The sequence below is a fragment of the Coenobita brevimanus genome, chromosome 4 (genome assembly GCF_032717465.1).
Source record: "Coenobita brevimanus isolate Jiangsu-jjx chromosome 4, ASM3271746v2, whole genome shotgun sequence".
NCBI classification, from domain to species: domain Eukaryota; kingdom Metazoa; phylum Arthropoda; class Malacostraca; order Decapoda; family Coenobitidae; genus Coenobita; species Coenobita brevimanus.
In genome coordinates, this window is record NC_136957.1 from 32785115 (window position 1) to 32801654 (window position 16540).

Below are 16540 nucleotides of genomic sequence, written 5' to 3' on the forward strand. Positions count from 1 at the left end.
ATTTCAGGTTTCCATCCACATGTTGTGGCTAAGTAGGTAAAATGAGTACCGTGGTTAACACCTAGGGGAGATAAGTGGAGATGCAGTTGCCTCATATGTTAGAGATGAGCACTGTGACTAAGTGCCCTGTGGCATCAGACCCCACCTTTATCTTTAATAATAATGATAATCATCTGGTCTTTTGCTTCTCAAAAGCTCTATACTCCATTTTTTTTTATTGAGGCGAAGATGCACTTGACAGGTTGTTGATGATTGGCTGAATGCAACATGTCCAAAAAATATTTACTAACTCAAATTTCCCTCTCAGATAATTGTTGTCAGTTAATAATGCTAGATTATGAAGTAATGGTGCATTCAGCCAATAATCACTAATCTGTCAAGTGCATCTTTGCCTTGATAATAAAAACTGAGTATAGTTCTCTACCTTTAACGAGAATAATTTTGTGTTGTTCTGTAGCTTAAGTGTTCTGAGTAGTAAATGCTTTTGAAGTATTGTAATTTGTAATTCATCATTCACTGTTTTTCATTTCAGCTTTGTTTTGTGGTGGTGAAATCAAGGAAGACACTAGAAATTCACTGTAGCGGCACCAAACATGCCAAGGTTGGTTGTATGTGTGTATGCAGTTGTTATGGTTGTGGTGGCCCCAAGTCAACAGAAGGTTAACCCAGTGGAATGCAAGTTGTACCACCCAAGGAGTGACTTTTTGAGCCAGAGTTAGACTTAAGCTGCATTACTTCCATCATTGTGAAGGGCCTTTCCTGAGCTCAGTAATATTGTCCGGAAGTAAGAAAAGGAAACTAAGGAGTATGCCAGCTGGATTCAGTGGTTTATAGTTGTTTCAGTTAAAGTAACACATAACGGAGGCATTTATTTGTGATGTAGAGGGTGTCCATTGGGAGGTGTCCATTGGGAAATGAATAATTGGGGGGATTCTAGGCAAAAAATGTTATATGAAGCTTTGTCTAAATCATCCATTACAGAGCTGCAGTTACTGATGACATTATGGGCGAAAATTATAATTTGTCCATAATGTCATCAGTAACAGTAGCTCCAGAATTATTGAGAGTTAGACCACCCCCCCTTTTTTTTTTTAAATACGCTGTGTCCCCTTTATTTGATGAGGGGTAAGGCATTGCCTCTGGATAGAGGACTTAGGTTTGGAGTGTGTAGCACTTTATGACCAGATGCCCTTCCTGATGTCTACCAATACCCCTTGGGTGGAAACGAACCACCGACCCTTTGACCAGAGCAGAGCGCTCTAACCCACTGAGCCACGGCTGCTTCAGGAGAACTGTTGAGATTTGGACACATGTTCATATAATTTTTTTTGCATGGAGTTTTCTGATATGTCATTTCCTAACGTTATGCCGTTTAATTCCGGGACAGCCTGTATTTACTTGCTGCATATTTTTGTGTCTGTTTAGTGGTCTGCCAGTCAACTCACATATAGTGATTGCCTTGGATAGGTTTGATCCCCCGGAGGTGGCGGGAGGTTGGGAAATAGTCTGGTGTTAATGTTGTGTGGTAGGTATTGGGGGAAGGGCAGCGAAATGGCAGGAGACAGGGCACCATGGAGCGATTTGGTTGTGGACACCCCTGATGGGGTTAAGGTGTCTGGTTATAGATAGATAGATAGGTAATGGTCCCAGAATTGGCAAAAAAAAAAAAAAGAAAAAAAAAAAAAGAAAAAAAAAAAAAAACTTTACTGTGTCAGGTTACTTAACAAAGCTCAGCTGAACATTATTACTCAGTTAAGACCACATTTGTTTTAGCCTGGTCATGTGTCCTTAAATGCACTGAACTCTAATTGCCTAGGATCCCTATATGTCAAAGGGAGTAAAATGTCAGTGCCTGTTGCTTTTTTTTTTTTTTTTTTTTTTTTTTTTTTTTTTTTTTTAATACTGGTTATGCATATCACTACCATATGTCTCCAGTAACCATTACTTAATTGTTTATTTGGTTTATTTATTTGTTTATTTTTTTTGCAGAAGAGAACCATGCAGGAGAAAATTAAAGGTAAGACTGCCTTGGAAGTTGGTGTGTAAGAATGAGAGTTGTGGAAGTTGACAAGGCTGGGAATTGAGATGGGAATGAGTTGCTTAGAGTATTTAGGAGCAGTTAACATGTGAGAGGATGGAGGAATACAGTTACATGTGGAAAGTGAGAAGTGTGAATATTGGGAGTAGGGATGCGAGAGGCAGACCAAAAAAGACCTGGAATGAGGTCATAGAGTGTGACCTCAGGGATAAGGGACTAAATAGGAAGGCTGCCAGAGATTGAGCAGCATGGAGAGCCACCATAAGGTGAATAAGGCCAACACATGCAAGCATGTTAGAGCCTTTATAAACAATACGATACTGTACGATGATAGCACTCTATATTTAGTTTGACCCATTGATTCTTTATCATTTTTTCCCTTTTGCTGGCTTTCTGGGCTCGACTTCATCCCACATGTGGCTGGGAATGATGATGATTGACTTTATTTGGCAGGACATATGACAAGCGATCGAGCTGGCTGGGTGAATGTTGTGAGAGGAAATGCATGATCAAATGCATGGAGAAAGCATATGACAGGGTGGATAGACTAGGATTGTGGAAAGTGTTAAGAATATATGGAATAGATGGGAAGTTGTTGAATGCTGTGAAGAGTATGTACGATGGTGCGAAGGCTGCAGTGCATGTGGATGGTGAACTAAGTGAATTTTTCTCTTTGAAAGTTGGGTTGAAACAGGGATGTGTCATGTCTCCATGGTTGTTCAATCTGTACATGGATGGGATAATAAAAGAGGAACAAGGTAGGGTAGTGGATGTTGGAGTGGCCCTGGTGAGAGAGGATAGTGTTTGGAAACTCCCTGTACTGTTGTTTGCAGATGATACCGTGTTGTTGAGTGAAGACGAAGGGGAGCTGCAAGGCTTGGTGGATGAGTTTGAGAGAGTGTGTAAGAAACGGAATCTAAAGGTGAATGTAGGGAAGAGTAAAGTGATGGTCTTTAAGAGAGGTGAAGTCAGTGAATGTACAGCGAGGTTGGATGGTGGGGAATTGGAAAATGTGAGTATGTTTAAGTACTTGGGTAGTGTGATGAGTAAGGATGGAGGTTTGGAGGGTGAAGTGCTTGAAAGGTTACAGCAGGGAAGAAAGGTTGCTGGTTCTTTGAAAGCAGTGATAAGAAACAGGGAAGTGAGCATGGAAGTGAAAAAGTTACTACACGACAGTATTGTGATACCAACTCTAACGTATGGAAGTGAAGCTTGGACGTTGTTGGAAGGACACAAGTCAAGAGTGAGAGCCGTGGAAATGAGTTATTTAAGAGGAGCCTGTGGAGTCACATGGAGAGACAGGCTGACGAATGAGGATATAAAGGAGCGTTGTGGTGTTGATGTGGATGTGATAGGAAGCGTTATGAGGAACACACCGAGGTGGTTTGGCCATGTGGAGAGGATGGAGGGTCAAAGACTGACGAAGAGAGTGTATGTGAGTGAGGTGGAGGGGGGAAGAGGGAGGGGGAGGCCGAGGATGAGGTGGAGAGATGGGGTGGAGAGGTATATGAGAGAGGGGGGTGTGAGTTGGGAGCAGGGGAGTGAAATGGCGGGGGACAGGGCGACTTGGAGGCGATTTGTTTGTGGCCACCCCAAACGGGATTGAGGAGTCTGGCAATAGATAGATAGATAGTATTTGGCACCCCTTTTTAACGTGACAGCGTCCGGATTGACTTTCTTGGATACGTTTATGTGAAGCTACTGACTGTGGTGAATACATTTGGTGTATCAGATAGAGCCAGGATTCCGGGAGCTTGAATGATAAGTGAATGGAAGTGTGGGGCATTGGATTGGGCAAACTTAGGCTGTCTGGACTTGCTACTCCTCACCCTGCCCTAGGGTGGGAAAGGAGGTCTGGATGATGGTGATGATGACGTGTGTAAAGAAAAATACAGCTATCACAGTGATAGTATATATAGATGGCTAGGCCTATGAGGATAGTGATAATGATGGTGGTGGTGATTATGATGAGGATAATGATAGGGATGGTGATGGCAGTAATGATGAGGATAATGATAGGGATGATGATTTTAGTAATGATGAGAGTAGCAATTATAGTGGCAGTGATTATGATGAGGATGTGATAGGAAATGTTAGGAGGAACACACCGAGGTGGTCTGGGCATGTGGAGAGGATGGAGGGTGAGAGACTGCTGAAGAGAGTTTATGTGAGTGAGGTGGAGGGGGGGAGAGGGAGGGGGAGGCCGAGGATGAGATGGAGGGAAGGGGTGGAGAGGTATATGAGAGAGGGGGGTGTGAGTTGGGAGCAGGGCAGTGAAATGGTGGGAGACAGGGCGATGTGGAGGCGATTTGTTTGTGGCCACCCTGTACGGGATTAAGGCGTCTGGCAGTAGATAGATAGATAGATAGATTATGATGAGGATGAGGATAGGGATTATGATAATGATGATAATGATAACAGTAGTGCTAATAATGATAATGATTGTGGTAATGACTATATTAGTGGTGATTATAATGGTATTGATAGGAATGATAATAAAAATAATAATAGTAATAATAATAATGATAATAATTTTATATTCACAGATAATGGCATTCTCCAAGACAACCACAATCTGACTCTTCTCTTTATGACTGAGTACCTTAAGAAGCAGAAAAACAAACGTGAGTCTCTCTCTCTCTCTCTCTCATAGCTATTTGGTGAAGATCTGGAGAGGGATGCCTTCATGTGTTGACATTGATGTAACTACATTTTCACTGTCTGGTTATACAAATATTCCTCGACTCCCTCCCTGTTTGCCTAAAGGAGGATGGTGGGCATCTGGAGGAGGACAGCTTCAGCCAGCAGTTCACAGGGCTCTTGTTTCAAATAAACTGAGGGGTGTAACTATTAGCACTACTGCTTCTACTACTATTACTACTACAACTGCTACTACTACAGTACTACCAACTACTACTACAGTATTACCACTACTACAGCTACTATTACAGCTACATTAAAACCTCAATATAACGGACTTCAATAGACTGGAATTTGCTTTTATCAGAATCGAGGAGCTACCAGACTGAATTCCTATACTTCAGAAAAAGTCCGATAAAGCCAGAAGCAGTCCGGACTGCCTGTCGACTTCAGCTGTGTTCACAACAATAATATTCAGCTCAATCCTTCATCATCCTTGAACATGCTTGGGGTCTCATTCACTTGGAACTTATCTTGGAAAGATCATATTGCATCTCATGTAAAATCTGCTTCCAAGAGATTGGGTGTGCTAAGCTGACTCTGTACCTTCTTAGCCCCTGCACAGTTGTTGACTTTATATACGGGTTTTATTCGCTCCTGTTCAGAGTACAACTCTCGTGTGGGGAGGCTCCCCACATACAGCTCTTCTCAGTCGGGTGGAGTCAAAGGCTTTTCATTTCATTAACTCCCTCCTCTTACTGACTCCCTTCAACCTCTGTCTCTTCGCTGCACTGTTGCATCTTTGTCTCTTTTCTGTCGCTACTTCAATGGTCACTGCTCCTCTGAACTGTCTGCTTGCATTCCTCCACCTGTGCGACTGGTGTGTAACACCTGTCTAGCAACAAACTCTCATCCTTATTCTGTTCAACTCTCTAATGCAAGAGTTAACTGTTATTCCCAGTCCTTCATTTATGCAACAGGTCAACCCTGAAACTGTCTCCCTTTGTCTGTATTTCCTACTTCCTATGATCTCCAGTCTTTCAAATGCAGTGTGTCCAGGCATCTTGAAATGAACAGATCTTGAATTTGGCTCTCTTTTGTATTTTTATTTTTTTCTTGGTAGGAACAGTTTGTGGGCCTCTCGCCTTTGGTTCCTACTTTCTTGCATTAAAAAAAAAAAAAAAAGTCATGTTTATCAGTGTACAGTACAGTATTATTATATATATTATACCATTTGATTAAAGTAGTGAATTTATAACAAAGTACAGTACGGCAATGGTAGTCAAAACAGTTTAAAAACCTTTCATGCGATCTGGACTAATGTCTGATATATCAGAAAAAGTCTGGGTTAGCAGGGAGAAGTCTGGACATTGCTTTATCAGAATTTCTCATTTTTCGGAATGGCTTGGGTCCCAATTAGTCCATTATTGTGAAGTCTTACTGTACTACTACTACTACTAGTACCATAATATGCTGTACTATACTATATTGTACTAAACTATACTGTACTGTACTGTACTGTACTATACTATACTATACTAATACTATAATATACTGTGCTATACTATACTATACTATACTAAACAATACTGTACTATACTATACTAATACTATAGTACACTACACTACACTACACTACACTACACTACACTACACTACACTACACTACACTACTACTACTAATACTGCTACTGTTATTGTGTATTGGCTTGTAGGAGTTCCTCAACTAGTCACTAATATATCAGCTTATTGGAACTCCACAGCTGATCACCAATTTATACATCAGCTTAGACATGACTGCACTGTTCCAAGCAAGGGTATCAAGCTGTAACGTTCCGCCTGGTCGAAGTCACTTCCGGCCAACTCTCTCCACCAAATGTCTTCATCCACACAAGAGATGGTGGGAATCGGTGTAGATCCTGTTGAAGGAATGGTAGAGGTAGCGTGTGCAGGTGACAGAAAACTGAGCAGATTTATCTTTCTCCATTGGCCACAGAAAGATACAACTGCGACACAGAGAGAGCCCAGAGTAAATACGTCCCTCTCGTTTGAATGATAAGTGCGTTCTCCCTATCTGTCCGGCTTCCCCCCACTGAGAGTGGCCCTGAGGTCAGCATAAATACAGAGGTGCCAAACCCCACAGACAACTGGGATTTATACATGAATAGAAGCATCACAACTTTACCATGCACATTATACACCTCAATAAAGTAGTATTGATTACATTAAAATATACCAACAGGGTAAATATTTCCCCCAAGACTTTAAACATATATACAATTCATATTTCTCTATCGCCTTCCCTTTACCCTCGTTGTTTATGATAGAAAATGCTGGGCTTTGCAAGTCTAGCGCTCATTTCATTCTCACACCACACTACACTAAAGAAGCATTTGGATTCTTATCTCAACGCTACAACACATTTTCTCTAAATATGAATATATAATGTGTGCAGTAGCAAGAGACATGCTCCAATGTGGAAAAAAATGTCAGACACTAGAACAACTGCTAATACAGTAAGACCTCACTAAAACGGACTAATTGGGGTTCAGACCATTCCGGAAAATGTGAAATTCTGACGGACTTCCCCCTGCTAATCCGGACTTTTTCCGATATATCAGACATTAGTCAGGATCGCATGAATGATTTTTAAACTGTTTTGACTACCGTTGTGGTACAGTACTGTGTTATAACTTCACTACATTAATTAAATGGTATAATACAGGTATATATAATAATACTGTACTGTACACTGATAAATATGTCTTTTATTTATCTTATCATGGTGAACGTAGCTGAAGTGGTCAGGCAGTGCGGACTGTTTTTGGCTTTATCAGACTTTTTCCGATATAAAGCGAGTCCAATAAAAGCGAATTCCGGTCTATTGAAGTCCGTTATATCGAGGTTTTACTGTACTTCATTTGTATGTGAAGGTGGGATTGGTTAATCATGATATTTTTACTGCAGAAAGAGAAGGAGAATAATGTAGATGGCTTTGTGCATGGAGGGATGGATTGGGTTGGATTAATGTAGGTTAGATTAGACTGGGTTGGTCAGATTGGGTGGGAATTGGTAGGATGAGGTGGAATTGGGTTGCATTAGCTATGGTAAGGTAAAGCTTGGTTATATTTGGTTATGTTGGGTTAGTTTCATTTGTAGATTATACTAGATTATATTATTTTAATTTGTTGTGGACTGACATATTAGGACTATTCTGTTGTGTCTAGGAATGTAAGAGGAAGATTGTTGGATGTGAGAGTTTTGAGAGTGGAGGGTGGAGGTATGCCAGACCACTAAATGGTGGAGGGAAAGTTGAGAATAGGTATGAGGTGGGTGAGAACTAGGAGAGTTAGATGTGGCAGGGAGGTATTAAAAGTGAGTGAATTGGATAAAAGACAGAAAATGATAGAATATCAGAAGTTGGAAGATGAGTGAAATGCAGTGAAAGATCAGGAAAATGGAAGTGTGGAGGAGGAATGGCAGTTGTTTAAGAGTGTTGTGGTGGGGCATGCAGAAGAGGTGTATAGTGTGAGACGAATTGGTGGTGGTGTAAGAAAGGGAAGGAATGGTGGTGTGAGGAAGTAAGTATGGTTGTGGCTGAGAAGCGACGTGCATATGAAGTGTGCCTGCAGAGGAAGGATGAGGCGTCATATGAGAGGTATAAGGAAAAGAGGAATAGGACGAGAAGGGCTGTGCATATTTGCTAACGTGGCAGCAGATGAGAAGTGGGGTAGGTGGTTGACTGAGAATTTTCAACAGAATAAGAAAATGATGTGGAAGGAGGTGAAAAGGGTGTGAAAGGGAGAGTCTGGGAAGGAGGTGTGAGTAAAAGCAGAGGATGCAAAGATGTTGAGATGGATGCAGTAAGGAAGAGATGAATGGAGCATTTTGAAAGATTGTTAAATGTAGAGGAGGAAAGGGAGACTGAGACTGTGGCAAATGGAAGGGTGCAAGGAATAGATGTGTTGGGGGAGTTGAATGATTCTTTGATTACACTGGAGGAAGTGCAGGAGGCAGTAAAGGAGATGAAAGCAGGGAAAGTTGCAGGTATGGATGGGTGTGCTGTGGAATGCCTGAAAGTGGTGGAGCAACTGTTGTTGAGTGTTTAGTAAGATTGCTTAATGTGTGTTTTGTGAGTGGTATGGTGCCAGTTGACTGGGCAAGTGCTTATGTGGATCCGTTGTATAAAGGTAAGGGTGGTAAGCATGAATGTACTAGCTTTAGGGATATAAGTCTGTTGAGTGTTTTAGGTAAAGTGAATGGTAGAGTGTTAATTAAGAGAGTTAGAGAGGGTACAGAGGGAGTGACTGGTGATGAGCAGTGTGGCTCTAGAAGGGGGAGAGGATGCATGGATCAGGTGTTTGCTGTGAGACAAGTGTGTGAAAAGTATTTGTTGAATGATAAGGATGTGTTTTGGGCATTCATGGATTTAGAGAAAGTGTACGATATAATTGACAGGGAGGCTTTGTGGATTGTTTTGAGATTGTATGAACTTGATGGTAGGTTGTTAAAAAGAGTAAAAAGTTTTTATGTAAATATTGGAGCGTGTGTAAGAGTGGGAATTAGTGGTTGGTTTCCCGTAAGAGTGGGGCTACGGTAGGAATGTGTGATGTCGCCTTGGTTGTTTAATATTTATATGGATGGTGTTGTAAGGGAGATGTATGTGAGAATTTTAGGTGCAGGTTTGAGTCTAGTGAACGGTGATGGTAGAGTGTGGAATCTGAATCAACTGCTGTTTGTGGATGATATTGCACTGGTGGCTGATTTTGAGGAGAGATTGAGACAGGTGGTAGAGGAGTTTGGAAGGGTGTGTGAAAGGAGGAAATTGAGAGTGAATGAAAATAAGAGTAAAGTGATGAAGTGAGCGGTATGATGTCAGTTGACTGGGCAAATGTTTATATGGTTCCGTTGTATAAAGGTAAAGGTGATAAGTGTGAGTGTACTAGCTTTAGGGGTATAAGTCTGTTTAGTGTTGTAGGTAAGGTGTATGGTAGAGTGTTAATTGAGAGAGTTAGAGAGGTTACAGAGGGAGTGATTGATGATGAGCAGGGTGGCTTTAGGAGGGTGAGGGGATGCGTGGATCAGATGTTTGCTTTGAGACAGATTTGTGAAAAGTATTTGTTGAAAGGTAAGGATGTGTTTTGGGCATTCATAGATTTAGAGAAAGCGTATGATAGAATTGATAGGGAGGATTTGTGGACTTTTGAGGTTGTATGGACTTGATGGTAGGTTGTTGAAAAGAGTAAAAAGTTTTTATGTAAATAGTAGTGCTTGTGTAAGAGTGGGAAATACCGTAAGTGCTTGGTTTCCCGTAAGTGTGGGGCTGCGGCAGGACTGTGTGATGTCACCTTGGTTGTTCAGCATTTATATGGATGATGTTGTAAGGGAGGTGAATGTGAGAATGTTAGGTGCAGGAGGTGAATGTGAGAACGTTAGGTGCAGGTTTGAGTCTAGTGAATGGCGATGGTAGAGAGTGGAATCTGAATCAGCTGCTGTTTGTGGATGATACTGCACTGGTGGCTGATTTGGAGGAGAGATTGAGACAGTTGGTAGAGGAGTTTGGAAGGATGTGTGAAAAGAGGAAATTGAGAGTAAATGAAAATAAGAGTAAAGTGATGAAATGTACAAGGTTGGTAGATGGTAGGAGGATGAATATACTGTAGTTTTGAATGGTGGGTTTGCTTGAAGAGGTAGAGTGTTTTTAGTATTTAGGGTCACATGTTGCTGTGGGTGGAAGAAAAGATGTAGAAGTGAAGTTCAGAATGAATGAAGTAGGAAAGCTGGTGGGAAGAGTGAAAAAAGTGTTTAGATGTCGTTTGCTTAGAATGGATGTAAAGAGAAGGCTGTATGAGGGTGTAGTGGTACCAACTGCATTATATGGGGCTGAAACATAGAATATCAGTGTAGCAGAGAGGGAAAGTTTGAATGTACTGGAGATGAGGTGTCTGAGGAGTATGTGTGGGGCGACTCGTATGGATCGAGTGAGAAATGATGAAGTGTGAAGGAGAACTGGAGTTATGCAGGAGATGGCTGATCGAGTTGAGCAGAGAGTGTTGTGATGATTTGGGCATATGGAAAGAATGGATGAAGAACAATTAGTGAAAAAGATAACTGGATTGGATGTGAGAGGTGTAAGGCTGAGAGGAAGACCATGAATAGGATGGATTGACAGTGTGAAGAGAATGTTAACTGCAAGAAGGATGTCTGTTGAGCAAGGAAGAGTGGCTGCACGTGATAGGAATGATCAGAGAGAAACTGTGAATGGATAAATGGTGATGCGGCCCTGAGGGGATATTCTCCTGCATTTGGTCTGATCAGCTGATCAGGTCAGGTGCAGGGAAGGGGATGTGTCCATTATGATGTGGCAGACAGCTCTGCTGTCAGTCCTTGCTGCAGATATCATTGATTGCTGTGTGCAGTTGACCCTTTTGTAGTGTGGTGCAGTGAGGATCTGTCCCTTCTCCCTTTGGGGCTTAGATACGAATAAATATGTGTGTGGATGAGTAAATTGGGAGTGTGTCATCCTGTCTCGGCTACCTTCCTTTCTTTGGAGGAAGCAGCCTTGGTGTCTAGATAGATAGATACATTAGGTTAGTTTAGTTTAGTTTAGAATAGGTTAGGTTAGGTTAGGCTAGGCTAGGCAGGATTAAGTAAAGGACAAAGTTGGGATTGGTTGATGATAATGGCAATGATGATGACTGATGATGATGACAGTGATGGTGGTGTTTTCTACAGTGGCTGAGGCAGAAACTCTTGAAGGTGAGGATGAGGGTGAGTCTGTGAGCGGAGGGAAGGAGGGAGATATGGAGCGGAAGCAGGATGAAGAAAATAAGGATGCCAGCAAAAACATCCGCTTGGATAAGAATGGACTTCCTCGGAAACCAGTGTGGACGGATGACCTGGATGAGGCATGGTACCAGAAGGAGAATGAACGCCTCTGTGAGTACATCTGCTGTCTATTTATTTATTTATCCATCTGTTTATATGTCTTCCTGCCTGTCTGTTTATCTATTTATCCATCTATCTGTGTATCTATCCATGTGTCTGTGTCTGTTTTAGGTGGATGACCAGGGTGAGACATGGTGCCAGTAGGAGAATGATGGCCTCATTAAGTACATTGACTTTATTTACTTATTCATGTATCTTTGTATAGTATATACTCCATCAGTCTATCTCTCTGTCTATTTATCTGTTGTATCTGCTGCCTCAGAAACCATTTGGAATGGATGGCTTGGATGAGAAGGAAATGAATGTTTCAGAAAGTACAGTAATCCCTGTACTATCCGGACGCCTACTTTCCGGACTCCCCACTTACCAGACATTGTGGGCCTAGACCTTTGGAACCAGGAAAAAAAAAAAAAAAAAAAAAAAAAAAATCCCCCCATAATCCAAATTTTTTCCCGTCCGTAATTTGAAATTGCCGCATGGCGCCACGCAGCGCCGAACAACTGTTTACACCAAGGCCCCTTCACCCCTTCCTTCCTCCCCCCTCCCCAGTCAGGGTTGCCATTTGGTATTTTTCATTACCAAATGTGGGCCAATTTGGTTTTGAAAAGTTCCTTTGATAGTGAATCAGCATGATCCATTACCAAACAGATTTTTCACATGTATGAAGATATAGAGAATGGAGACGGTGGACTGTCTGCTCTCTTTCATTAATCTGCTAGCATTCATTGTGCAAAAATAAACATGCTGCTGATTATAAGGAGAGTGATTACTTCCATTTGTACATATAATTAGTGAAGAATAAATGCTTCCTTTAAGAATTTGGCAATGAAAAGTTGAATTTGGTAATGAAAATTGAGGAGTTTGGTAATATGGCTGAGCTCAGATCTGGCAACCCTGTCCCCAGTTACTGCCTAACCATCGTCCAGAGAAAACGTTCATCGCAATGGATGCCGCACGTGCTCATTTTTGTGAATAAACAATGAATAAACTGCAATACCTCGCCACTACACCACATGAGATTTTACAGTGTTGTGCAGTGTTAAGAAATTAGAATTAAGAGTGAAAAGGATTAAGTGTGGAGTGCAAAGTGACGGTTGAAACTGGTGGTTAAAACTGGCGTGGTGCAATTAAGAACAGAATGTGCAGTGTTAAACAATTATAACTCACAGTGCAAAGAATTAAGTGTAGCGTAACACTGGAGTAAATGATGAAGTGAAAGAGAGAGAGATTGTTCAGGTGCTTGAGGATGCAAGAGTGGATATATGTGGATTGACTGAAACTAAATGGAAAGGTGAAAGGGTGAGAGAGTGGGAATATGATTTAGGTATGTGTGGGAGTTAATGAGAATGAGAGGGCAAGAGAGGGAATATGTCTGATGATATGCAAGAGGTGGAAGGAGTATATAAGAGAGTATGGAACAGTGGGTGCAAGGATTGTATAGGTGAGGATGAAAGTAGGTATACAAGCGTGGGCGATTGTATGTGTGTATGTGCCGACAGAGGACCAAGTGGCAAGAGTGAATGATGAGATTTGGACAAGTGTAGAAGCATGTATGGACAAATTTGAGAGGAGCGAGAGATTGGTTTTGATTGGAGACATGAATGGCAAAGTTGGAAATGTAGGAGTGGATGGAGTGGTTGGTCAGTGGGGTGTGCCAGCTGAAGTAGATGGGAATGGTAGTGCTTTGGTGGACATCTGTGCTGGTAAGGGGTTGGCAATAGCCAACACCTACTTTCGGCATAAGATGATCCACCGGTATACATGGAGAGTAATGAGGAGGATGGATGGTGAACTTGTTGAATGAAAGGCAATGATAGACTATGTGTGTGTGGATGAGCGAATGAGAAGACAAGTGTTGGATGCAAGAATGTGGAGAGAGTGGGGGAATGGAGTCTTGGACCAGCACTTAGTGATGGCCAAGGTAAAGCTGCAAAGAAAATGGTTGAAGAGATGAAGGGGAAGACAGGAGGAAACAGCTCCTGTGAGAAAAGTGGAGAAGCTGCAAGATAGTGAGAAAATGGCAGATCAAGATAGTGAGAAAACGGCAGACTAAAAGAGCATAGTGGAAGAAAGATTGGGAAGGTATGAGTTAAAGCAGATGGAAGGGATGGAAGATGTATGTAAGATAGTCACGGAAGAGATAGGCGCAGCGTGTGAGGTGGTTTGTGGAATGAGGAGGAGATGCAAGGGTGTGCAAAGGACAGCATGGTGGAATGATGAGGTGAAACGAGCTGTGGAACAAAAGAAGAAGGCATATAGTGAATGGCTAGCAAGTAGAGGTAGGGGAGAAGATGAGAGAGAGAAGAGAGAGGTATATGTGAGCAGGAGAAGGGAGGTGAAGAGACTGGTGAAGGAGAGTAAGAAGAAAGTGGATGAAGAGTTTGGGAGGAATCTGAGTGTGAAATGGAGGGAGAGTAAGAAATTGTTTTGGAAGGAGGTAAAGAAAGTAAGGCAGTTGAAAGGGGAAATAGTAGGGGAGTGAAGATAGGAATAATAGATTGGTGGTGGAGAAGACAGAGAAATTGAGGAGATGGAAGGAGCACTTTGAGGATTTGTTGAATGTAGAGAGAGAGCAGTGCGAGTGTAAGTGGTTGGGGAATGGCTGGGAGAAGAGGAGATGAGTGGAAGGAGGAAGAGATCAGTAGGGCGGAAGTAGTGGAAGCAATGAAGATCAAGATGGGAAAGGCCCCAGGAATTGATGGAGTGTGTGGTGAAATGCTGATGTATGGGGGTGAGATTGTTGTGGAGTGGATATGGAAGTTGTGTAGATTGGCTTGGGAAGAGGGAAGGGTTCCAGAGGACTGGAAATCGGGTATAATTGTTCCTTTATACAAAGTAAAAAGGGAGCGAGAAGTATGTGGTAACCATAGGAGTATTTGCCTTCTTAGTGTGACTGGAAAAATATATGGTAGAATCCTCATTGATACGGTTAGGCATATGACAGAGGAGCTAGTTGGAGAAGAACAAGGGGGATTTAGGAAGGGAAAAGGGTGTGTAGATCAGATATTTGTTCTAAGATGTTTAGTGGAGAAGTATCTAGAGAAGGGAAAGAAAGTTTATGCTGCCTTCATGGACTTAGAGAAAGCTTATGACAGAATAGATAGGCAAGGTATGTGGAAGGTATTAAGAATATATGGAGTGGAGGGGAAATTGTTGAGTGCTGTGAAGATTACAGTACGTACGAAGGAGCTAGGGCTGTGGTGCGAGTGGATGGTGAGCTGAGTGAGTTCTTTGATCTCATTGTGGGACTGAAACAGGGTTGTGTGATGTCTCCATGGCTATTTAATATATACATGGGTGAGGTTGTAAAGGAGGTGCAAGGTAGGGCAGTGGATGTGGGGGTGGCTCTAACCCTTTCAGGTCTCCTGGCCACTATAGTGGCTTTCTCGGTAGGGGTCTCCTAGCCACTCCCGTGGCAGCATATTTGGGCATGAATGAAAACTGTCGCGTGAGGCTGGTGAATGAAATGAGGAAACGAGCTGCTCCCCAGACCCCTCTGCTTCCACCAGGCATGCACAGATCACAGTATTTTAGTTTAAACAGTCTGGGAAGAGCTAATTATGGTGGGGGGTTGGGCTGCATGTACTGGTTTTTTTATACTGTTGATCTGGCAATATTTTTACTATTTTGGTATCAGACAGTTCATTTAGCAAAAGAATATTGTTTGCAATATATCTTTACTGCTCTGGAAGTTACATAGCTCTCACCTCCCTTCTTCCTTTCATATCCCCCTTCCTCCAGCCCCCTACCTCACACCGATTCCCCACCCCTCTACCTCCCACCCTTCCACCCCCCACCCTTCCACCCCCCACTTTCCCTCCAATCCCCCACTTTCCCTCCAATCCCCCACCCCCTACTTCCTCCATCCCCCTACTTCCCATTGATCCCCCACTCCTCTACCTCCCACACCCCACCCTCCACCCTCCACTCTCCCTCCAATCCCCCACCCCCTGCCTCCCACCTACGCACATAGCTTCTGCGTACAGGCAAGCAAGAGATCTCCGCGTTGTATGTCTCAATATTTATTCATTTCCTGGGTGTTAGAGCGTCTGATTGAGGGAAAATAATTACAGATTATGATTTTAGGTTTCTTAGGTTGTTTCTGTAGCCTTTTATACATGTACCATGCATTTATTTGTTACCAGGCGGACATACATGTGCAGTGAGTGTTGCCTTTTTCACTGACAAATGATTGTATGATTGTTAGTGTCTCCTTAGTTTTTTCTGATTTATATTTCATGAGTTTCTCACATTTCCTGGTTATACTTATAACACCGTCAATTTTGAGAAATAATAAATATTTGATCACTGTCTCTACTGCTGCCTGTAAGTACACAGGATGAAATAGTTAGCAACAATAAACTAAACATACATACATACAAAAGGCAAGCTCCTCACTCCCACAGCCTTGGACAGTACTAAGGAAAGTAAGAGAAAAGTAAAATAAATTAGTCAGTAGTAACTAGTAAGTGATAGTTTTATATGGATCTTGTAATTGTTTAGTTTGTTTTCTGTAAAGAAAACATCTCAAGAATCATTCACAAATCACGTGAGATATTCATTCATTCATTCATTGCCAGACGCCATGTATCCCAAACGGGGTGGCCAAGGGCTTAGAGTTAATTGTTTTACAGGGAGGGGCACTAATCCTCCACCAACCCCACTTGACACGTAGGGAGAACGTTACGTGAGATATAGTTTACATATATTAGTGCATTGTTTTTTATGGAAAAACATGGAAACAAACAATGCAATCATGTCACCTATGCACCAAGAAATCACCTACCCACCGAGACGGCAATACTCACACGCTACCACACACCACTTGCTGCGCAACTTCCCATCATTTTTGCAGCACTTGTATAATGAGTAGAGCTCTAATGTCGTATAGGCAGATGTGTATTACTTCCTTGT

General features: G+C 42.2%; 1 protein-coding gene across 1 annotated transcript in view; it reads left to right on the plus strand.

The window, feature by feature from the left end:
* The window catches only part of LOC145396521 (uncharacterized), an 81829-nt gene that overhangs the window by 39819 nt on the left and 25470 nt on the right, over positions 1–16540 (plus strand). Inside the window, exons 8-11 of the mRNA XM_080269901.1 lie at positions 533–601; positions 1990–2017; positions 4585–4662; positions 11414–11617. Coding sequence (XP_080126027.1) covers positions 533–601; positions 1990–2017; positions 4585–4662; positions 11414–11617 — 379 coding nt within the window. The remainder of the gene's footprint in view (positions 1–532; positions 602–1989; positions 2018–4584; positions 4663–11413; positions 11618–16540) is intronic.